The sequence below is a fragment of the Mus caroli genome, unplaced genomic scaffold, assembly GCF_978045245.1.
Source record: "Mus caroli unplaced genomic scaffold, Mus_caroli_1 scaffold_1, whole genome shotgun sequence".
NCBI classification, from domain to species: domain Eukaryota; kingdom Metazoa; phylum Chordata; class Mammalia; order Rodentia; family Muridae; genus Mus; species Mus caroli.
In genome coordinates, this window is record NW_028227256.1 from 163,582,548 (window position 1) to 163,606,846 (window position 24,299).

General features: G+C 36.9%; 1 protein-coding gene across 12 annotated transcripts in view; it reads right to left on the reverse strand.

The window, feature by feature from the left end:
- Window positions 1–24,299, reverse strand: part of Pou2f1 (POU class 2 homeobox 1) — a 147,148-nt gene that overhangs the window by 57,463 nt on the left and 65,386 nt on the right. For 10 of the 12 annotated variants that reach the window (XR_015048365.1, XR_003837230.2, XM_021167766.3 and 7 more), the window contains 2 exons: window positions 19,861–19,926; window positions 1,824–1,924 (listed from right to left, as the gene is read on the reverse strand). Coding sequence is in view for 10 of the 12 variants with exons in the window: in XM_021167766.3 (XP_021023425.1) it covers window positions 1,824–1,924; window positions 19,861–19,926 (167 nt within the window). In the remaining 2 variants the exon portion in view is untranslated. Of the gene's footprint in view, window positions 1–1,823; window positions 1,925–19,860; window positions 19,927–23,010; window positions 23,412–24,299 lie in introns of those variants that run through there. The other 2 variants (XM_021167758.3, XM_021167773.3) reach the window with 2 other exon arrangements.

Sequence of the window (24,299 nt, forward strand, 5' to 3'; positions counted from 1 at the left end):
GCTCTGGGTGGCTGCTCTTTATTTTACACTCTATTCGTGTATTTATAACTACTCTATTCGTAGTTATAAATTGCTTAGGGTCTAAAACATAACTTATATCTCCCAAACAAACTATGCCCATGCATGGTTTTTATTATTATGAACAAAAGAATTAGTTAAGAGAATTTATCCTATGAGCCACATGGGGAAAAAAATCTGTCTCAATATTTAATGCATATTTTGAAAAGTTCAAATCATGGTCATATTAAAGAACAGACAGGCAATTAGAAAACTATCATTTGGCAATCATGATAGCAAACTGATTTAGAAAAGAGTCACCATCAGATCATCTAACTAAGGACAAAATGAGAATAAGAGTTTACATGTGCACCACTCTCTCTCCACAGAGGCTGAGATTATGAAGGGTACAAAGGTTAAGTCCCCAGGGAAGGCTCTCTGACACAAATGACAGGTGTGCACAGTCAGTGAGGTCACCATGAGAGATTTGCATTCTGCTGCAAGCACACTGAAGAGTACGTTTCTTCTATTGTAAGCCTATCACAAGTGGATAACGTGACTCTAAAATAATCTAAGCATGACAAGAAAGCACACAAATCCAAATTTCGGGACATTCTTGAATGTTTGGTTTGTGCTCTTAAAAAATGTCAGTCTTTTTAAAAATTAAATATTTATTCATTCGTTTATTTATTTATTGAGGGAGTTTGTTTTCTCCTTCTATCTTGCAGCCCCTCAAAGGTTAATGTCTTGAAAGACTAAAACGGGAGAAGACTATAAACTAGAATAAATGGAAGGTGAAACAAAATGGTGTGGTTGGTCTTTGTTGCTTTGTGAGTTCTTTTTCCCACCCTTTGCCTACCCTTGTGGTTTTACCCCAATCACAAGGAGAGAGAGAGGGATAGAGAGAGAAAGAGAGAGAGAGGGGGGGGGGGGAGGGAGGGAGGGAGGGAGGGAGGGAGAGACACACACACACAGAGACAGACAGGGATTGATTCCTGAATTTAATATCTTTCCTCTTGTTTCTTCTTTGAGCAGAGCTATTAACAAACCACAATCAACCCCCTTGAACAACAACTACTAACCCACCTATAGGGATTCTAACATTCATATATCCTCTGAAAATTTTCCAGGATTTCAAACATCATACAGTCTATACAACTATTTGCAGCTGGCAAAACCATGCCTCTGTTCAAGCCCAAGGCAAATCATAGTCACCTGCTGCAGACAGTCTGAAGCAGCCCCACATTCCCGTGCCTGGGATTAGAATGAAACTACATTCTTCATTCCAACTTGACTTCGCTTAAAAAACAAATTTGAGGATAGTTTCCTAGAATTTCACCTATTTTCAAGAAGAGCAAAAAAAAAATTTTTTTTCCCAAAAAAAAAAAAAAGTTTTGGTAGTCTAATGACATTTTTGTGAAAAGAATGAAAACATAAATGAACAGAACTCATGCTCTGATTTAGACTGGGGGAGGGGAGGCATGTGGTAGGTATCACTAGCTACCTAAATGACAATAGTTTCATGGTAGTGGTAGTCACTACTTAATTTCAAGTGAGTCTGGTGTTTTACTAGCAGCACTAAGCCATCACAGACTCAAGCTCATGCTCACAGAAAAAAGTGACCTCGCTGTTATATTATGTCCCATGCAACAAAAAATTCTTTTGTTCACACAGTTATAGAATCAATAGCTAGTTATGCAGAATCTATTAATTCCACATGAATCATTGAGCAGAAGAGTTACACAGGACTTGAAATAACCTCCCTAGCATGCCATGCCTCCTTGTTTAACAGCATTCTCAGTTATGGCTGCTGGTCAACAGTCTACCTGGTGAAGATGTCCGAGGAAGGCCTGGGCCTGGGCTGTGGAGATCGCTCCTCCAACAGGCACGGGCTGTTTCTGAAAGTCCAGGCCATTGGTTTGTGTGCCTGGAAAGTAAGCAAAATAACTATTAAATAAAGTACATTCAAATGAAGTAAAGTATTCAGCTACAGTTACCAACATCACTAGGAACTTGTCTTGAACAATTACTTTTCTAAATCTTCAAAGAGATGACGAGATTTGGAAAAATGGAAACTGGACACCATGGGAGGGGATCCAGAAACTCTGAGGGACAGGAGACAGAAAGAACAGACGAGATAGAAGATGGGGAGAAGTGCTGTGAAAGGTTGTTTTCCGTGTGTGAAATGGCCATGAACTTGTACCTGTAGTGACCTGCTTAAGATCCACAAGGTCAAGCCAGTCAAAATTCTAGCACAATAGAGAAGAATTATTCAGGCTCCATCCCTCTAATGAAGAGCCACTGGCAGTTGATAGTTGCTGTCGGAGGGAGGATCAATCTATTCTGAGGGTGTTCCTACTAGTAAATTTTCTGTGCCCCAAACCCATATACATATGGACAACACTAATTGTACTTACCAAAACACCCCCACCCCCACCCCTTGCCAAGAAGCCATGAAGTTAGAAGGGGAGTAGATGGAGGAAAATAGGAAGTGGATATGATGATATTTTATAATATACATGTATTATTTTTCTAAAATAAAGAAAAAATTTAACTAAAATAAAAAGGAGATACAGTAGGGGGAGTGCTAGTTTGGATGAGAGGGCCCCATAGGCCTATGTATTTGAATACTTGGTCCCTAGTTGGTGAAAGGAAGTATGGCCTTTTTGGAGGAGATGTGTGACCCACTGGGATGAGCTCGGAGGTTTCAAAATCCCATGCCAGTCTCTGTTAGCCCTTCAGCAGCTCATGGTTATTGTTATTATTTCAAGATGTGAGCTCTCAGCTTCTATAGCATCATGCCTGTCTGCTCACGATGGCCACAACTCATATTCTGAAACTATAAGACCCCGATAACTTTCTCCAGTAAGTTGTCTTGGCCGTGGTGTCTTAGCATGGCAGTAGAGAAGTAACTAAGACAGTGATTTCTCTTCAAAAGGTAGAACACCAACAATGCTTAAAAAACAGGTCAAAACTGAAACAGTGGCCACTCTAAGAGTTTCTGAGCTGGGCAGCAATGTCACACGCCTTTCATCCTAATGCTTTGGAGGACTCTGTCAGGCAGATCTCTGTGAGTTTAAGGCCAGCCTGGTTTACAAAGTGACTTCCAGTACAGCCAAGGCTATACAAAGAAACCTTGTTTGAGGTGGGGATGGGGTGGGAGAGAAGTGTTACTGATCACAGTATGAGATACAGTGATTGGAACAAGCAGGTTAAAACTGGCAATGGCATTTGGTGGTTTTTCAGGAAGAGATCATTTTAATGTTGGAAAGGATGATACAGACTATCCCGAGAGAGGGTCTCAGGCTGTCTTCTACTCTTGTTCTACTTAGTTGAGTATTTTATGTGCACAGAAGAAATTCACTGTTGACTTTGTGAGGAGCAAGAAGGATTTACTACTGATAGAAACACTTTAATAAGAGGCTGTCTGATAGTTAAATCACACTTTATATAAAAAAATTCTGGTTTTTTGTTGTTGTAATGATTTCCTGAATATAAAAGTAGAGATTCATACTTTCACTCCACCCCCACCCCCTGACAGGGTCTCACAAAGAACCCAGACTGGCCTCAAACTCATGACTTTCCTTCCTTAGTTTCCCAAGTGCTAGGATAACAAATGTGTGCCATCAGAACCAACTACAGTATTTCTAAACCAGTGCCAGTGTTTAACATTACACATCCAATTTGCATAGAGTCCATTCAAATTCACATATTGATTCTACATTCAGTTCTCATATAAAATGATAGGAAGCTCCTTATAAATTACAAGGCACTGAAATCTCGAGAACTGAGTTCCACCAGCATCCTGAGTGCAGTTGACTACTGTTAATAGTATCAGCACTTAATACTGTCGAACTGATGTGACTTTTTGTCTTTTAGGGGTTGGGATGTAGGATAGTAGTTATACTGTAAATATCTGAATCCATAAAAATATTATGATATATTGGCATCTCAAAACCCTTCTAGCTGAAGAGCGACTGCCTCTCCTAGGATCAGTGAATACTCTGTGGTCTAAGCTTTTCCCTCCTGGTTTTTTGTCTGTTAGTTTTTTTTTTTTTTCTTTAAACTTCTAACTATCTGCTTTTTCCAGGGGTGTCACATATGTTCCCTGTCTCCTGGACCTGTGAGTATAACAAACTTGGCTTTCCTGAGCCTTCACTTGTGGATTTTTGTACCTATAACTGACTGACCATTAGTATACAAAGATAACCACTAAGATATATACAGAAATGTAAGATGCAAAAGCAGATAATTTCTCTTAATAAGATATTTGAGACATTGTGAGATGAGAGCAGAAATATATTACACAGACAAACTATTGCTAAACTAGGCTAACAAAGAAAGGTGGTCTGACACAAACAACCCAACTGAACTTGGTATGAGCTATTATGAGGAGAGAGCGATGTTCAGAGGCAAAATAATACTTCAGTTTACATGCTTGGAAGAACTGGAACATTGGAAAAAGGAATCAGGACTTTATTCATTGGGCTCTTGGCCAATGAATCATGTAAGAAGATTAATATTAGACACATGAAGGTCTAAAGACCCTGAAAAGCACCAAAGTAGTCTAGAGTACATCAAGAAATGGCTGGCCAGAGCCAAAGATTCTGCAGACTAGCACTACCAGGTTGGAACTCTGAATCTTGTATCCAAATACATACAGAGAAACAATGCATACAGAGAAATAATGCATGCAGAGAAGCAAGTGGGCAGGAAACTCTTGATTCTAGTATTTCCAAGAGCTAAGGGAAGAACGGGGTAGTTTAATCTGTCCAATTCTATAGGAAAATATCAAACCACTGAAAAATTAATCTGAAGAAAAAACAGTGATAAAAGACCAAAACTTAATAAAATTGAGAAAACTCTCTAAAAAACAGCATTTTTCAAGACTGACTCAAGAAGAAATAGAAAATACAAGAGTCTTATGACATTTAAAGAAATTGGATTAGTAGATTAAAAAAAAAATCTCTCAGCCGGGTGTGATGGCGCACGCCTTTAATCCCAGCACTCGGGAGGCAGAGACAGGCGGATTTCTGAGCTCGAGGCCAGCCTGGTCTACAAAGTGAGCTCCAGGACAGCCAGGGCTACACAGAGAAACCCTGTCTCGAAAAACCAAAAAAAAAAAAAAAAAATCTCTCCCAAAGAGAATGCTTCTCTCTAAATAACTTTACCAAGAAATGCTTCCAAAATTTCAATGAACAACTAATTCAACTCATTTACATATTTCCCCAGAGAACAGTATAACAAAACAAAACTTCCTATCTCATTAAGTAAAGTAGCATAGCCTTGATGCCACAACCTAACAAAGATAAGTATGAAAAAATACAAGCAAGTTCCATTCATAAACACAGTTACCTAAAAAAAAAAAAAAAAAAAAAGACAGGAAAAGAAAAAAATATTTTTGGGTACAGAATGAAGACAGTGAGAGATGAGCCCAAGGACAGCACCAGTTACAAGGTACAATTCAAGCTAAGAAAGATTTGAATTTTTGTGAGGTTTAAGGATCGAAGAGTCATCTCATACAAAGTTGTTTTTCCCTTCAGAGGCAGCGGGGGGGGGGGGGGGGGGGATATCAGTATACAATGGATTCCTCCCCAGACTTCAGTACTAAGTTCTGACTGCATTTAAGCATAGAAGCAATAAATCTATACCTCCTCTTTACTACAAAACTACATTTTATACGTCTCTAACATTCGGTGGGCAACACAAGAAATGAAACTGAACCAACAAACACAATACAGTTGATTCTCAACTCTGCTCTGCTTGGTCACAGAGAGACTCCAAGGCTACACTACGATGATTTCATTTATGCAGCATTTTAGATAAAAGTAAAATGGAAAAGGATCATTAAAGAAAAAAAAAGAACCTGACTGATCTTGCTGTAGAAATGAGTATATATAAAAAAAATATAGAAATATATAGAAAATTATAAAAAATATATAAAAAATATATAGAAACATTTCAACTGTATAACTGCATAGTAACTTAGCGTCCTGTATCCAATTACCAAGGAATCCAAGTCAATGCTTATTTGCAAAATATGACCTAAGTGATTAACCAGTAACCGGAGCAAACTGGGGTCCCAAGAAGACATAAGGTATGAGACGTAAGGCTTTTGGATTCTGTGTCAGAGGTTATCCCAGTTACACTAACTACTTGAAGATTTATTTATTTTTCATTTTATGTGTAGGAGTGCTTGGCCTGCATGTATATACATATGGTACTATGTGCATGTAGTACCCATACAGGCCAGAAGAGGGAGCTGCAGCCCCTGAGACTGGAGCTACAGAGAGCTGTGAATGTTATCTGAGTGCTGGGAACCCAACTCAGGGCCTCTGCAAGAGCAGCATGTGCTCTTAACCACTGAGCAGCTCTCCAGCCCTCATTCACTGTTTCCTTTAAATCAAAACAAATTTGTAAATAAAGAATCAAATTTTATAACTGTATTGAGAAATATTAATTTAATAATGACAAACTTTGGCAAATTGTCTCTAAACGAAAGATTTTTCAGTATTTTCACATCTCTATCATGAGTATTATATTCAGAGCTCACTTAAATTCTTGTTCAGTGTTGGTCTGCCTGACATGGATTTCCTTTCACTTTTTTCCTCCTGCTCAAATCTACTTTTTAAAGGAGATTTACTTTTGCCCACTTATTTTATTTATTTATTTATTTATTTATTTATTTATTTATTTATTTATTGGCTAACTAACTATAAATAATCTTTCAAAATTCTAACTACATTTAAACCTGTTTTGTCTTAGCACACAATTACCACTTACCAGACAACATCAGTAGCTTTCAAACAGATCAGTCCTTTGAGAAATTAGACTCTAATGCAATTTATTTTTGTTTTGTTTTTTTCCCCAATGTTAGGGGCCCCAGATTATTTTTCTACAAATATAAAAATGCATTTGTTACTGTGTCAGATGCAACATCAGAATCACACAAACCATAAACTACTTCAGAATAAAAATTTTTGCACTTTTCTTTTTAAACCTAGAAATATTTGCAAAAATTCTCCACTTTCAACAGACCAAAAATAATTTGTTCAAAAGGCCCAAGCCCTGGGAAAAAGTATCTATTAAGAACAAGATACCCTTTCTATTCTCAGGACTACGAGGTGCTACAGGTGCAGTGCAGCTGCTTGTTCCTATCCCCATCCTGCTAGAAGCACAAGGAACATATGGGTATATATGGAGTATATTTTACACAGTCAGAAACTTCTTTGCTTCCAGTAACAAAAATATAGTTTTAAAATTGGAAATTTAATCTACCTTTCAGTTATGAGATCGCTTTTTTATGTGAAATTGGAGGCCACCTAAAATGCTATATTAACCTTTATTTAATATAGGTTAATAATGTAATGAGGGCTAAATGTAACAAATACTGACAAGAGAACTATTCAGCTATTTTTCCTAAATCTTAACCGTCATTAAATGTTAATCCCTTGAAGGGGAGGGGAAACACATGGCTTCTTCAAAAGATAAACCAGGGGCCTGGCATTGGGACAAAGATATAATCTGCCACAACTCCCAGGGCCAGACATATCCCTGCGGGGCATTAGTGGAAAGAAGCAATACTAACAAGCCAAAAGATGTAGGTGGAAGGAGGCTCAGCTCAGATAGCAAAGTGCCTGGGAAAGGTAATGCTGACCTCCACTGCTTAAAGTAGATCATATCTTAACACAGCCCTGAGCCTGAGGTCCACAAGGGGATGTGTCCAATTTCTGGGGCCACCTATCCACCAGTTATTATTGTACATTCCCCAAACTCTAAAGTTCTAGAGGTTTTACCTGATATCCACAACTGCATGCTTCAAGTAAGTGATTACTATCTAGGTCTTCAAAGTATAAAGACAGGTTCGTTTCTGTTAAGGCTTTCCATACCACCACACCAATTGGGAGATGCTTCAGAACAGAGCAGTGCTCACCTGGGAGTATGAACTGCTAAGTTTCTAGAAGGTGGTAGAACTCATCAAGTCCGCAGATTACAAAGCTAAGTATGGACCCTATGGGGACACTGGTATGAAAGAAGGGAAAGTATGGAGAAGGTACTCTAGCAGATACCTTCCAGCCTGCTCAGTACCAGTGTAAGCCAAACAGAAGATAAGAACAAACCGCATCGTGACTGACCCCTCCACAACACCTCCCCCCCCACTCCCCCCCACCCCCGCACCTCTCTCTACATATAATCAGTCACCTTCAATTTTAGAGGATCTAGTACCTTCATTTTATTACACTCTTTATGTTATTGTATTCTGAATGTTTTACTTTGTATTTTACATTGCATGCTCTTCTAATATTCTCTATATGGTTTCTTTCACTGCTGGGTAAACAGTTTTCTTTTTTCTCTTTCTTTCTTTCTTTCTTCTTCTTTTTTTTTTTTTGGTTTTAGAGCTTTATTGTAGAAAGGCCAAGAGAAAGAGAGAAGGTAGAAAGAGGGAGACCAGCCATGGCCACATGGAGAGAAGGGGGAAGGGAGAGAGAAAAAGAAGGCTAGAGAGTAAGAAAAGTGGGCACTTAAAAGACATTTTTCTTTTACTTAATTCCTTCTTCCTTTGTCCCAAGTTTCCATTTCCCGCTCTTTACTATACTTTAAGTAGCATTTTTTATTTTGGGGATTTTTGTTGTTCATTTCTCATTTTATCTTTTCTGATCTTCCCTGCCCACAACATTCTTCTTCAATTCTTTTTCCCCTTTCCTTATCTTAATCATTCCCACATTTATCCTGAATAATTCTTAGTGCAGAGGTTACAGACTGGTGGGCTTTAACTGAGCTTTGAGAGTATTTCTGTGTTTTATACAGTCTGATGTTGTTGCTATTACACGTCAGTTTTTTCCTTACTGAATTGATACTGGGGATTCATTTCTAAGAGTAGGCTGCGCAGTTAAGACTCTGTAATAAAACTTGAAGAGATGTCTAAAACAATAGATACATAAATCACAACCTAGAAACACAAAAAGTAGAAAAAAGCAAGGCAATATTACTCCTCTAAAATATCTTAACTAACTCAATGACTGAATTCAAAGATAGTGAAATAAGTACAATTTCAAAAGTTCACTAGTTAAATTGGTCGTGACTTCAAGGAAGACACAATCAAGTCCCATCTCCAGAGAGCTGGCAACATAAAACCTCAACAAAACACAGGAGAACGTGAGTAGCACAGGAGAGAAAGGGAGTGTGTGGGAAACAGTTCAGGAAAAAAAAAAAAAAAAAAACAAAAGTCAAAAGTGAAAAACCCAACGAACCAAACATTACCAGTAGACTCAACCAAGTAGAAGGAAGACTAGGAATGGAGGAATAGAGGACAAGACTGAAGAAACACTACGTTTAAACACCAATGTGGCATGTGCATGTGGGAGGCAGGGGTTGGGGGAGGGTGACACAACAGAATGATGGACAGACAGACAGACCCCACACAATAAACCAATAGCCAACAACCCTGGGCAACTAGTAGGACACCAAATTTAGAGGGAGGAACTGAGATTAAAAATTAAAGGCAGAATTGGTGGCGCACGCCTTTGATCCCAGCACTGGGGAGGCAGAGGCAGGCGGATTTCTGGGTTCGAGGCCAGCCTAGTCTACAGACTGAGTTCCAGGACAGCCAGGACTACACAGAGAAACCCTGTTTTGAAAAACAAAAAATTAAATTAAATTAAAAAAAATAATAAAGGCAGAGAATCTCATCTACAAAATTATAGTGGAAATTTCTCAAATCAAGATAAAGAAAGAAGCCCTCAAATGTTAAGAGATATTTAGAACCTGAAACAGAAATGAAGAAATACATCACCACTTTTATAGTCAGATGTCTAGAATACCAAGAAAACAAACAGTATTTCAAAATTAAGCGTGAAAATGCTAACTTACCTACAAAGTCAAAGACATCAGAATAATATCTGACATCTTGTCAGCAACCTAAAAATCCAGGGAAGGATGGAATGGCACAACTACTGAGAGTCAATGAACTGCAGCTAAGACTGTTCCATAGAGCAATCTACTCTTTAAGACAGGCAAAATATAAGGACATTTTAGTTTAAGCAGAAGCTAAGGCAGTGTCAACCAAGCTAGCGATACTTAGAGGAATGTTAAACAGAGAAGGAAGGAAAATACACAATAATCCAGAAAACCCCTACCAGCGTGGAAGAAAGGCAAACAATCCAACCAACTAGAGAAGCAACCAATTAAATTAGTTAAATGTGTATCAACCTCACATGGAAATGGCCTCAACTCGCCAACAAAAGTAGACCAGACTAACTTTTGTTGCCAAGAAGCATCCTGGTGCACTTAGATAGATAAGGACTGAGAGTTATAGGAGGGAAGTTAACTAGTCAGAATAAAAAACTAAGCGTGGTGGAGCTGTTCTGACATCTGATAAAGTAGACTTCAAACCAGAATTCCAAATAGGGCCATTACATGCTAGTTAAAGGAACATTCCACCAAGAAGATACAACAATTGTAAACATACATGCATAGAATAAAGGAACTCCCAAATTTATCAAATAAACACTAGTGGGTATAAAAGGGCTGATTGGTTATGACAAAATAAATATTGGTTACTTTAATACTCAATTCTCATCTTTAAATAGGTTGTCCAATCTAAAAGGTCAAACAGACTTAAACTACATCATAAATCGAATGGGCTTAACAAATATGTACAGAATATTCCAAAAGTAGCCTTAGGTCAAAAAAGTAAGCCTTAACAAATTAAAAAAAGGAGACTAAAGTAATTTATTGTGTCTTATTTGATAAAACTGAAATAAAACAACTCACAGCAAGAAAAACTATGCCAACTACAAATACTAAAAAAGTAAAGTGCCTTTCTGGTTTGTTTGTGAAACAAGATCTCTTGTAGTTCAGGCTGTCCTGAAGCCTGCTACGTAGTTGAGAATGACCTTGAATTCCTTCTAGCCTCTACTTCTGAAGGGTTGGAATTACAGGCAAGAGCCATGACATCTATGAACAATATACTCTTTCTTGAGTGTGCAGTTGGTCACTGAAGAAACCAGGGAGGGAACTTAAAATCCCCCAACCAAATGAAACTGAAAGCATGGCTTGCCAGAACCTTGTGGTAACCCAGTAACCATCACTATCCATGACTAAATGAACTTACCAAGCATGTCATGGTGACCAAAGAACTGACTTCTTAATTTAATGTAATGTGAATTTAAATATCAGTTGCAGCAATTGGACACCAAGCTGGCAGTGGTATAGGTTCCTATCTATCTGCCAACCTTTTCAATGGTGAAGGAGGGCTCTGTGATTGGTCCTTCTTCCAACTTACTCCAGTCTCTTGCTCCTAGAAACTCCTTGCTTTGGGCCCTCCATGACCAGCGTTCCTTTCTCTAGAAGGAGAGTTACTGCTCTCTCTAACTTCTTGTACCTTCCCATTCAAATACTACAAGATACTGTGAATATAACATTTTCAGAGCTAAAACTATCTCTTTCTATTCTACTCCTCTCCTGGGTAGTCCCTGCTCAAAGAACACCATTACATCCCCAGCCCGACACCAATACAAGTATTCATGTTTGTACTCTCTTCCCTTCTTTCTTATTTTACTCCCTCACAATCTCCATACACTGCCCCCTCCCCCAGCAATGGCTCATTAAATTTGACTTCCAATTTCTACTGCCAATGCTTTAGGCCAGGGTGCTATAGAATGGATTTAATTGAAAGAACAGTGCAGTCTAGATTTTTGCTTCAAGCAAGATGTAAAGTATCTCTCTCTCTCTCTCTCTATATATATATATATATATATATACACATATATATATGTATATATGTATATATATATGTATATAATTTCTTGTTAGAAAAAAAAATGTGAAAAATGCATGAAGCTAAGCTGTCCTTAAAGGAAGAAGAAAGTTACAATCTCTGATTACTTATGCATACAAATCTTCTCATTAGTGTTTTATATTTTAATTGGTAATAAATAAAATGGACACTACTTTTAAAATTTTGTTACTTAGATTATCTCTTGTCAAAAGGATGAGTTGCTTTCTCATTTATTGATTAGAAGAATATAACCACTATTCACTACAATAATTAATTAATTTGGAGACAGGATCTTTCTGTAGCTCTGGCTGTCTTAGAACTGGCTCTGTAGACCAGGCTGGCCTTCAAATATCTCAGAGATCTGTTTGCATCTGCCTCCCAAGTGCTGACTTAAAGGTGTACACCACTATACCAGCACCATCATTCTGCAAAGCTCAGTAATTTACCAATGCTCGGTTTCTTGCTACAGGTGCATATGGATAGCAGCACAGCAAATTTCTCAGTATACAGAGGTTAGAAGCTCTTAGAAACAGTGTTTCATATGATACCTATCAATTAAGTACTAGAAGGACTCTTTTTTTCTTTTAGACCAAAAGAATAATCTATGCTTTAACTCTGCTCTCAAGGCTCTTTGGAAGCTCTTCAACCACTTTCAGTATCCCATAGTCCAATGGTTCTCTACCTTCCAAATAATGTAACCCTTTAATACAGTTCCTCATGTTGTGATGATCCTAACCATAAAATTATTTTTGTTGCTACCTATAACTATATAACTATATTTTAACTAACTATAATTTCCTACTGTTATGATCCATAATGTAAATATTTTTGGAGAGAGAAGTTTGTCAAAGGGGTGGTGACCCACAGGTTGAGAATCACTGCTACAGGATTTCCTACTACTTAAACTTTACTATGAAAGCACACCGATAAATACTAGTGTTGGAATTTCTACATTGGGGCTTATAAAAGTACCCTTTGCCAATGAAGAATGTGGTCCACAAGTAAAATATGCAACAAACATTATGCTAATATTAATAATGATAAAAGAAAAAAGCATACTAGAAATGGTCCCTACATAAATTCAAAGGTAGTCCAGAATCTGAAATCTGTAATGGTACTGGTCTAGTTAGCTGAGAATTTCATCTGGAGATGTTTCCAAGACTCAGGCTGAAGGCATCAAGTTCTCAAATTATTAAAGAACAGCAACTATATCCACCAATGTCCTAGTCTTTTGGAATCATAATTTTGATGTTAGAGAAAATGATGTCTGGTCATCTTTTGTGAATACAATTTTTAAATACCTGCATTATATAGCAGTTTCCTTTGAGCTCACACATTTCAGCCTGTAGGAAAACATGTTAGGACTCAGATAGTTTACATCTCAGAACCTTCATGAAGCCCCTGAAACTGACCCAGAAGAGTTTGGCTGCTCCCTTCTCAAGTTTATATAAGCAGTAAAGACTGCCAAGAGACAATCTCAGACAAGCTACCTGGAAGAGATAGTCTAGCCTGTGCAGCTGCCTGCAAATTGTTATAGTGAACTCTATGCTTCCAGCTTTCACGAGTCTCCCTCACACTGGGATGGGCTTCAGTGATGCAGCTGTCTTTGAGCCATTTATGTTCCTGCAAGTAACCCTTCACCTGTATTCCTGTAATTACCTCAAACTCACTGGTTCACCAAGTTAAACTTGGTGTTATCTTTGCTTTGGTGTGTTGTGGGTGCCCTATCTGAGTGAAAAGATCTTTTTTCTTATTTCCCTAGGGATAGGGTCACACAGCTACTAACCACATAACTAATAAATAGTACAGAACCAAGAAATCATTGGTTATCAGGACTTCTTAAAATACAGCTTTTAGGGTGGTATATCATAAATGTACACTGGCTTACATAACTAAACTACATTGGCTTTTTCATTTGCTAAAAAGATATTGATATTGTCATAGGAGAACTCGGCTACAGGGTTGGAGCCTGTTGGTAAGAGCACTTGTTCTACAAGTATGAGGCCCTGAGTTTGGATTCCCAGCCATCTTGTAAAAAGCCTTATGTGTGCTTAAAACCCTAGCACTGAAGGTGGAGGTAGATAGGTCAAGGAGAGTTCGATGGACAACCAACCTGGCCAAAACAAGTGCAGTGAGAAGCCTTTCTCATTGTAACAAGGGGGAAAGCAGCTGAGGAAGAAACCTGATGTCCTGCTCTGATCTTTACATGAACGTGTATGAGAATCCCACATCACACTAGTGTGCATGCAATAAACACAGCAAGATAGAGGATCAATCCCAATTCCAATGAAAAAGAAAGCCAATGTAGTAATACTGGCATTAAAGTCTCTACAAGAATGTAATTCTGTAATTTTGGGAATGACTAAATGGAAAAGGGTCTGGAGATCATACAACATACCATAACTTAAAAATAAAAAAAAAAAAAAAAGAGAGAGAGAGAGGTACTTGGTACAACTTTCTTTAACTTCACCTTAGCTTTTATTGCTTCTTCATGCTGAAGGTAAAATGCCAACCACTATTATGTTTAACTGTAACCCATTCTTCAATGGGCAGCATAAACTCCACCTCCTCTAATGATGTCTTCCATAACACTTTCTTTCCAACTTGGAAATACATTTTTCTTTACACTGAATTCTCATGAATCACATACTTCTTAAGGAATAGTCTCAATGTTGACTGCTTATTTTTTATATGTATTTTTCTGTAAAATGAATTTGATATCAAAATTATTATCTCACTGCACTGCAGTGAGTCCTCTGGGTGCAGTAGGCACCTGGAGTACTGGAGACCACAAATGCAGTTCTCCTGTCTTCTTCCCAACTAACCCTCTGTTCTGCATACTGCTGCCATCATGTGTGCGGTGTGTATGCATGTTTCTGTAGGTGCATAGTTCACTGCACATGAGATTGATGTTAGGAATCATACTTGATCACTCTTCTTCCATATTCACTGAGTAGTCTTGCTAGCCAGCTTGCTTAGAGAAAGCTCCACCACTGCTTTTCAAGGCTAGACTTATAGGCAAGCCACAACAACCATCAACATTCATGTGGCTTCTTGAAATGAGAACTCTGGTTTCTCCCCCAACCCACTTGTTTTAATTTGTACACTTTCTCCCTCAATGGTGGTTCATTTTACCTTGCCTATAAGTATATTTTAAAAATCATTAAAAGAAATAATCAACAGAGCAAACTGACAGCCTACATACAGAATGGCAGAAAATCTTTATATCACACTTCAGAGGGCTAATGTTCAGAATTTACAAAGAGCTGCAGAAGTCAAATACCAAGGAAATAAAACTGCCAATTAACAAATGGGCAGATAAGCTAAATAGATACCTTAAAAAAAAGAAACAAACAAAAATGGCCAACAACTATTTTTAATGTGTTAATATCCCTAGCCATCAGGGAAATGAGAATTTAAACTACTCTGAGGTAAGACCTCACCCCAGTGAGAATGGCTGCTATCAGTAAGTCTGACAAATGTGATAGAAGATGTGGTGACATTACTGTTGGGAGAGATGCAAATTAGTATAGTCATTATGGAAATCAGCTTGGAAATTTCTCAAATAATTAAAAATAGAACTACTACATGATCTCACTCTGTCACTGCTGGGCCCATACCCACAACTCCACAATCTATCATAGAGATATTTACAACCCTTGCTGCTTTATTCACTAAAGCAAGAAATTGGAATCTGGTCTGTCAACAGATGAATGGCCAATGAAAACCTGATATATAAAACGAAATTCTATAAAGTTCTAAGGAAAAATGTAATCATAAAATTTGCAGAAAAATTGATGGACTTTGATTGTGTAATATTAAATGAAGTTACCTAACCTCAGAAAGAAAAAAAATACATCATCTCCCTCCTGTGGAAACTAGCCAGTTATATGCAAATAAATGTACATGGGCTATGATACCACATGTAGAAAAAAGAAGAAGAAAGGTTATGGGGGTGAGGGAAGGGCTGACTGAATGCAGGAAACAGATACAAATTACAAGGGATACAAAGCTAATTTCTTTTGTAACTCTGCCACGGAATTTTTTAGTTTTGGTAGCTGATACTGCATAAAAATATATTAGATAGTGAAGTATAAAATTCAACGTGAAGGAAGCTTAATAGCTTGTGTTCTGAATGTATAATCTAATGGGATAAAAAGAAGTTCCTTGAGTTGTACAGTCTTTTGAGTCTATTTTGGTGTGTTGTATTTATTTCTTTGCAACTCCTCCCAAGTGCTGATTCTAAAGTCATGTACCACACTATACCCCACTTGAAAAATAATTGTTAGGAAGGAAGGAAGGAAGGAAGGAAGGAAGGAAGGAAGGAAGGAAGGAAGGAAGGAAGGAAGGAAGGAAGGAAGACAGGTAGGCAGGCCATTTAATAACATTATGTTGCTCTTCTATGCTTGATCTTGGATAACTCACCATAAACTAACCAGAACCAGTTTTGTTAATGTCTAGGCTCTTGGTAGATTGCTAAGAAGACTGTGAGTCTCATCTGTTTGTACCAAATCTAATAATAACATCTATAACATTTTACATACAAGACAAACCCGAACAAACCCAAATCACAAATTTTCTGTGAGCATATGAAGATTGTCTGTCTAAAATGCATGATCAGTGCTAAACACATGAAACTCAAGAAGAAGGAAGACCAAAGTGTGGACACTTTGCCCCTTCTTAGAATTGGGAACAAAACATCCAAGGAAGGAATTACAGAGACAAAATTTGGAGCTGAGATGAAAGGATGGACCATCTAGTGATTGCCATATCCAGGGATCCATCCCATAATCAGCTTCCAAACGCTGACACCATTGCATACACTAGCAAGATTTTGCTGAAAGGACCCAGATATAGCTGTCTCTTGTGAGACTATGCTGGGGCCTAGCAAACACAGAAGTGGATGCTCACAGTCAGCTATTGGATGGATCACAGGGCCCCCAATGGAGGAGCTAGAGAAAGTACCCAAGGAACTAAAGGGAACTGCAACCCTATAGGTGGAACAACAATATGAACTAAACAGTACCCCGGAGCTCTTGTCTCTAGTTGCATATGTATCAAAAGATGGCCTAGTTGGCCATCACTGGAAAGAGAGGCCCATTGGACTTGCAAACTTTACAGGGGAACCCCAGGGCCAAAAAGGGGGAGTGGGTGGGTAGGGGAGTGGGGGGGGTGGGTATGGGGGACTTTTGGGATAGCACTGGAAATGTAAATGAGGAAAATACCTAATAAAAAATTAAAAATAAAATAAAATAAAATGCATGGTCAGAATGCCTGACTTTCATACCACTCATTACCCTTAAAATCTTATAAAGCAAACTCTTAGCTGTGATCATTTTAGGAAACAGAGGTCGACACAACTGTCTCCTGAACCTATAAAGTTTTAGACTTTGATTTTATATAATATTCAGGGTTCCTTTCTTTAAAATCTGGACTTTTTCATGAACTACAAAAACAAACAAACAAACAAACAACCCCTCCCACACAAATTACTAAACAAATGAAAAAGAGCAAACAGTCTCTATAGTTCACTGAATTTTAAAATGAAAACTAAAACAGGCATAACATGGTCAAATAAATAAGCTATTTTCTTTATCATGGCACAAATGCTGTCACTGTGTTTCACGTTTTCTTTTTGTGAGGCAAGCAAGGTCTTGTTATGTAGTCTAGCCTGGCCTGAAACCAAGATAATCTTCCCGCTTTAATTTTCCAACTGCTGGGTATAACCCATTACATCCTACTTTAAAACAAAACAAAACAGAACAAAAACCTGTAATTTTATTTCTAATATATATAATAGTAATAATCTAATGTACAACACAGAACTCAAACATATCTATATTTCTAAACTAACAAATTAATACCAGGAGAGAGTGCTACGAGCATAGCGGCAGACCCTTAAAACTAAGAAATCAATAAAGTGTGCTTTGATTCCGAAATGGTCCAAAATGTGGAAACAATCTGTGTCTATGAAGATAGGGCACATTGCAGCAAATAAACATGAAGTGAGCTCTCTGCCTCTCAGGGTAGTTATCTGCTCGTATTTGATCTAGCTAGATGGTACTATATTAGCGGAGATCTTACAGAAAAGCAATTAATTTTCTCTTTGTAGAGAAAAGAGAATATTAATCACTACCACTGGTGATAGAGGAGCAAAGAAGTCTAGGAAAATGAGTTACTGGTCTCAAAAAGTATCTATCTGAAAGTGTGTGTCACAACACCTCTGAATTCAGGGAGAAGTACCAGGATCTTTAGGAGTTCAAGGCCAGCGGTTTTGTTTTGTTTTGTTTTTTTTAATTTATATAAAGTGTTCCAGGCCAATCACTGTTTCTAAAAACAAACAAGGCCACAACACAGAAAGTGACTGTGTAAACTGACAGTTCTCAGCTCTATGAGAAGGATCTATTACACATCCCATATTCTCACAAGGCGAGTCATTCACCAAGTGTCCCAGCCAGAATGTATTTTACACAGTTCTAGAAATGACTTTGGGCTTGAACACATATAATATGTTGCTTAAATTTTCAATTTTATGTATTATAGTTCATAAGAAAAACCTTACACAAGTGCTAGTCTAAACTTGCCTTTATTTCTTCTCTGGTTTTATACTTTAACTCCCTAGTCTTTGAAATAATATCTAACTTGTCATATGAATTTAAATGAAATCAGATAATATGCATAGCACTAAAGTTTAAAAAAAATAACAAAGGTTAAAATTAAATATTGTAGGCACCCAATAAATAGTAGAGAAATTGTAGTATTAAAAGTAAATATATATTTTCAAGGGGCCTGACATCATGGATATTTTCAACATTCTGTTATCATTCTGAGTTTTTTTTTCCTTTCGAGAAATTTGGGAGGTACTCTTTAGATGTGGGAGTCCTACCCACACTTCCAAGCCTATTCATAGGTCTGATTGCCTAGTTACTCTCTGCAAACAAGTCCCACTCCTTTAGAAAGGCCACTTACATCAGCATAAGGCAGTGATAAGATAAACAAAGGGTCCAGGCAGGGAAGAGATGCCACTGTAGCTACTCAGCTAGCTTCAACAAGACAAGCAGGGGCATACTGAATATGCAAAGCTAAACATGAAAGCCTTAGTCTCCCATAAAGAAGTACCTATTTTTAAAAAGTACTTCCGTGTTTTTCCAAATACAGGACAGTTTACAATGAGACAGGTGCAGACACAAGACTTCCACTGAGTCAACCCAATCTTCTACTGTAATTAAAGTTTCTATCTATGATCAGGAGTAGTGGAAAACAAAGGTTCAAGAGACACTGTCCTTCTTACTACCTCCCATAGTTAGACATGTTTTGAAATGATAGTCAGAGAAATAAACCCTTTCAGTAAGTAAAGAGTCTAGTTTACCTTATAATGACTTTCTATAACTCCTTGCCCATAATTCCCTTAATATGGTTTATTGTTTTAATTTTTGCCTCTAGCAGAAACTGAGGAAATGTTTGTATCGTATCTGTCAGATGATAGTTAAACTGTCAAATGTCCTATGAGCTGACTGACTTACAAGGATGGGCTGAATATCTATTTATAGATTTTCCTTTCTCTCAAAGAGTTTCATTTTTTAAATTTATATGGTACTTAGTTTTTCTCTTGTTAAAAGGTTTGGGTTAAGTATACATTTTATTAAAATGAAATGAAAGGATATACTAGACAAGTTTATAACTTCTTACTGATACAATCAAAACTTTAGCATAATTTATATCAAATGCAGGGTAGACCACATCTACTATTCTGGTTATACCTATAACCAGGAATCTGACAGCTTCTGCCACATATGACACAGTGAATGAAGATCCATAATCCAGACCTAGGACTATGTGTCCCAAAGGACCATTCCCATAACTACCTCTAGTTTCTCTGACGGATGGAATCTGAAAAAGGAAGCACTCCTCAGGAGTTAGATAATGTTAAATACAATTGCAGTCCCTACAAGTACTACATCATACTTCATAAGCAGATACACAAATTTCTCTGTATTTGTCAACTATGTATCCAAGCTAAGTGGACATTCTCATTTCAGCTCTATGAACAAATGCAAAAGATGAATAAGAGAATGTTTTCTTACCTGTGCTGGCATCTTCACTCTCCATAGATGATTTATTGGTTTCTGACGGATTATTCATTCTTGAGTCTGCAATAAGACAAAGAAGGTGTTTAAAAAACTAGCGGTTAAGATTAAGTTAAGGAGGCAAAACTATGGCCAAGGCAAGGGTTAACTAATATCACAGTGGTTCATTTCAAGAAGGCCATGCATAGCATATGGCAGGCTACAACATTACAAATTGAGTAAAAAGTTTACCTGACAAATATTCAGGAGTTCCTAAATCATAAAGGAACTCATAAATAAATTATCTAATAAAATTTAAGATTCTTCTAAGAGAAAAATTTGAGGTAAAAAAGATTATATTACAGTCTGACATGCTAAAAAAAATCAATTCTTTATAAGAGGCATGCATAATATACTTTTAAAATAAACTGGGAAACTGGAAGTATCTCAGAAAGTAAGAACTGTTATTCTCAAATGACTGTTTTTCTAAAAGCAAAGATATTAGTTAACTACAACTAAAACAAATTCAGTAAATAATAATCTAACAGATGAAAAGAAACTTGTCTGAACACATCCATTTGACTTCCTTAGCCAAACTAGAGCCAATAAGGTGGTAGGCCAAACATATGCCTCATTAAAAACAAGCATAACAAACTGCACCAGAAGGTCTAACAGGAATCTCTATAGTTCTAAGAGTCACACCCACCTATAAATGAACCAGTTAATTTAGGGTTATTTATTGATAGTTTATTAAGTTGTGGTTTCCATAGTAAAATATTGTCAACCACTATTAGCAATTCCAGAAAATATGTAGGAAAGGAGACAAACAACTTATGCCCTGCTACTTCTTCCCAAGGGTCAACAGAATAGACAAAATAGACATTTGGCTCTACATTCACTACAGACTTAAATGTTTGTCATAAAATAAGACAATTACCAAGTAAGTTCTATCTCTTCTCCATTATAAAGGACCATTAACCAAGTTATTTTAAGAGAACAAATCAAACCATATTATAACAACTTTTAAAAATCATCTGCAGAAAATGTTTAATTAAGAAGACAAGACAATCATTGTAAGTCCCAACCATACTGCCCATAGTTGCATTACCTATATGTATAAGAAATGAGGAAAAATATTAGGAACTTTTCATATTTCATAACCTAGAAATTGGGCAGTTTGTTTTCTAGACACTGAACAATATCTTTTCTAATATAGTAAATTTTTGTAACTGATACATGTCTTATGGGTCTTAGACATGTATGTTTGTGATCATAAATGAGGTTGTTCTACAACTTCCTTCGTCACTGTCCAGAAAATTTTAAATACCACCTGAAAGCACACTATGGTTTGAAAGAACCAGGTGCACAACTTAGTAAAAATCAGCTTTCTGTATGACTTAACTAAAATCTTAGAAAAGTTAACGTATCACAAAACTCAAAACATATCATTGTATGCACACTCAATGCTTTCTTTAAAAAGGAATTTTTTTAAAGCAAAGTGCAAAAAAAAAAAATCAGTAAACACATATAAACAGAATTAACAATTTTCTCATGCACAGACACCACAGTAACCAAAAATCCCAAGTCTTGACAAATCATGAGCCTGGCCTTGCATTCAATACCTAATTTCCACACTTATAAATTTGAAAATTATTCCACAGATATTTTACATGACTTTTCTAAGGACCTTTATTGAACTGTCAAGACCTTCAAAGGCATTTTACAAAATTACTTCAAACACAAACAGAGTAATCTTTTATAAATAAATAAAATATGAATAGATAAAATTCTGATTTAACGATGGGAAGTCCGTTTTAATGACTCTAAGTAGTTATTTAATTTCTGATATTCAAAAATAAATGGTAAATATAGCTCAAAAAAGACATTTTTCTTTCATTTCTGGAATTTCAAACTTGGTAAGTTAGAAGAAAATATACAAGTAAGTTATTCACTGATACTTTTGTTTATTAGTAATAGAAAAAATCAGAAGCCTATGTCACTTAACTGATCATGAGTCTAATTTGCAGTCTATAAATTACTGCTAGGCTGAACTCCTAACATCAGTTTGTTGTATGTGTCATGTGCACCCCTGACATAGCAGTTTTCACTCTGATGGACAAGTATATGGTTAACTTGAGTTTAACCATGTTTTCTGTATAAGAATTCAGATATTTTGGATGTATCAATTTACTTTTTCATTAACTGCTTTAATTTCCAGAATAGAAAATAACACACAGGAAATAAAAATCATCTGCTAAAGTTTTAAGTTTAAGATATCCAATTCTTGTACTTTGTATCAGACGACTTAAAAAGGCTTCAGTCATTCCTCATGTAAACAGAAGAAGTCCTCACAAAATATGGCCACCATGCGGCATCATTTATCTAAGCCAAAGCACTTCAACCCATCTTTAGTCACCCAAAATGCTTCATTTATTCAAGCAGAACCTCTACCTCCCAAAGGCCCCTGGTTCTGTAGGAAACTTACTATTAACAGCCTTTCAAAAACAGATAAAACTGTAATTTCCTAAGAGAAAGCTGGATTTAAGAAATCAAAGTGACAGATTTTGAGAATGGCCAGTAACTTTGTAAACTGATCAGTAACCTCTGTAATTTCCCACTATAGTAGTAGTTATAATATTAATTCTGCACCATGATACCACCTTAATTTTTCATTTAGGATTTTTGGTTTTGTATGAAGATTTCTTATTAGATAGGTAAACTATTTTATTAGTATGTATATATTATTTTGATATAGCATATATTTTGTTTCTGATTTAAAATGTATTTTAAATTATATATACTACTTTCTATAGAAATTTCCAAAAAGCAAAAATTTCCTCCATGCAAGACAAATTCAAATACACTATTTGCTGAAAATACACTTGAAGAGCTGGAAATTTCCAAAAAGCAAAAAATTTCCTCCATGCAAGGCAAATTCAAATACATGATTTGCTGGAAATACACACTGAACCAGAAGAGCTGGTCCTAAGGAGGGACCTACAGCAAACTCAAGCATGCTGGTGCCTTGCAAATGCTTTCCTCCTTCTCTGTTCAAGCTCTCCCCTCCCCCATGTTGGTCGCATATGTGATTGAGCGTTTATGCATAGTCAATCCCACACATGCTATTTCCATATTAACGCTGTAAAAAAGAACTGTGCTGGTACCCACCTAGAACACAGTCACTGCAGTCCAGCATGGCTGTAAAATCTTCAAGAGGTGCAGATAGTCCAAAGCAAGAAGGAACAGGTAGCGTTTGGGGAGGGGAAAAAACTACTATTTCTAACAAATCTGTACTATGTTCTTAAGAGAACAAGAGTGGGAGGAGTGGAAAGTGGATTAGATTAACAAGAGAAGCAAACTACAACTTCAGTTACACCATAGCAATCTTCAACTGAATAAGGAAACTTCAGTTGCTCTGAGGAGTTTTAGTCTCTTCTACCAGTGAGGACTGACATTGTCAAGGCAACTGAAGCATGAAAAGTTCCCCTTTTTGTAATAAAATAGAAACAAAGATTGCAGCTGGCAGTTTCCATAATGAAGCTTAATCAGTATGCGTGTGATTAGGGCCTTATGCAAATCTCTCCTCGTTAGCACAGCAGCCAGCACTTTGAAGTCCAGGAACAATTCATTTACAGAATACACTGAAAGCACTCCCTGCATAATTTAAATGAATACATAAATATTTATCAGCACATTTGCATATTAATTGGCAGTGCATGAAGGGAAAAATTATCTCCTGAGTGCCAGCATAATAATTAGGAGGATAAAATGAGATTTCTTCCAATGGCCTGGCATCTTGGACCTAACTTGAGATAGTACCAGGGGAGAAGGGAGGGGCAGGAGGCAGAGTTCTGTTAAAATGCCACTGAAATGACATGGACAAATTAGAAACAACTCTACAGACTTAAGCACCTTTAATCTTATTCCTGCTGGCAACAATGACTTCAGTAATAAGAGGATTTGCAAAAGGCTTTCTACACAATCCAAATAATCCCAAGGAAACAATTAGCAAGGTAGGAGCAGAACACAGGCTTGTCAAGATGGTGCTAGTCTACTGATAGGGAATTTTCCAGTTATTAACACACACCGTCAAGAGAAAGTCCTACTTAAAACAAGACAACTGCATAAATGCAGAAGCAGGCAAGAGTGTACAAAAGCATCTTTGAGAGCAGATATTCATTATATGTGAATCTTTTTATACTACCAAATTAACAGAAGATTAGCTGACTGCTGCCTATTATGCAACATGCTCCCATCAAAATCAAACTCAAGAGGAAGACAGTTTGTTACTTAGAATATGCATCATCCTCAAATGGGCCACGTAAATGCAAAATAGCTATTTTTCAAGCAATACCACTTAATGGACCTCTGCGTGTTTGAGAAAAACATCCTGTACATATATAGCCTCATTAAACATGTTTATTAAAGTTTGAAATTAAGTTATAATGTTTCAGATA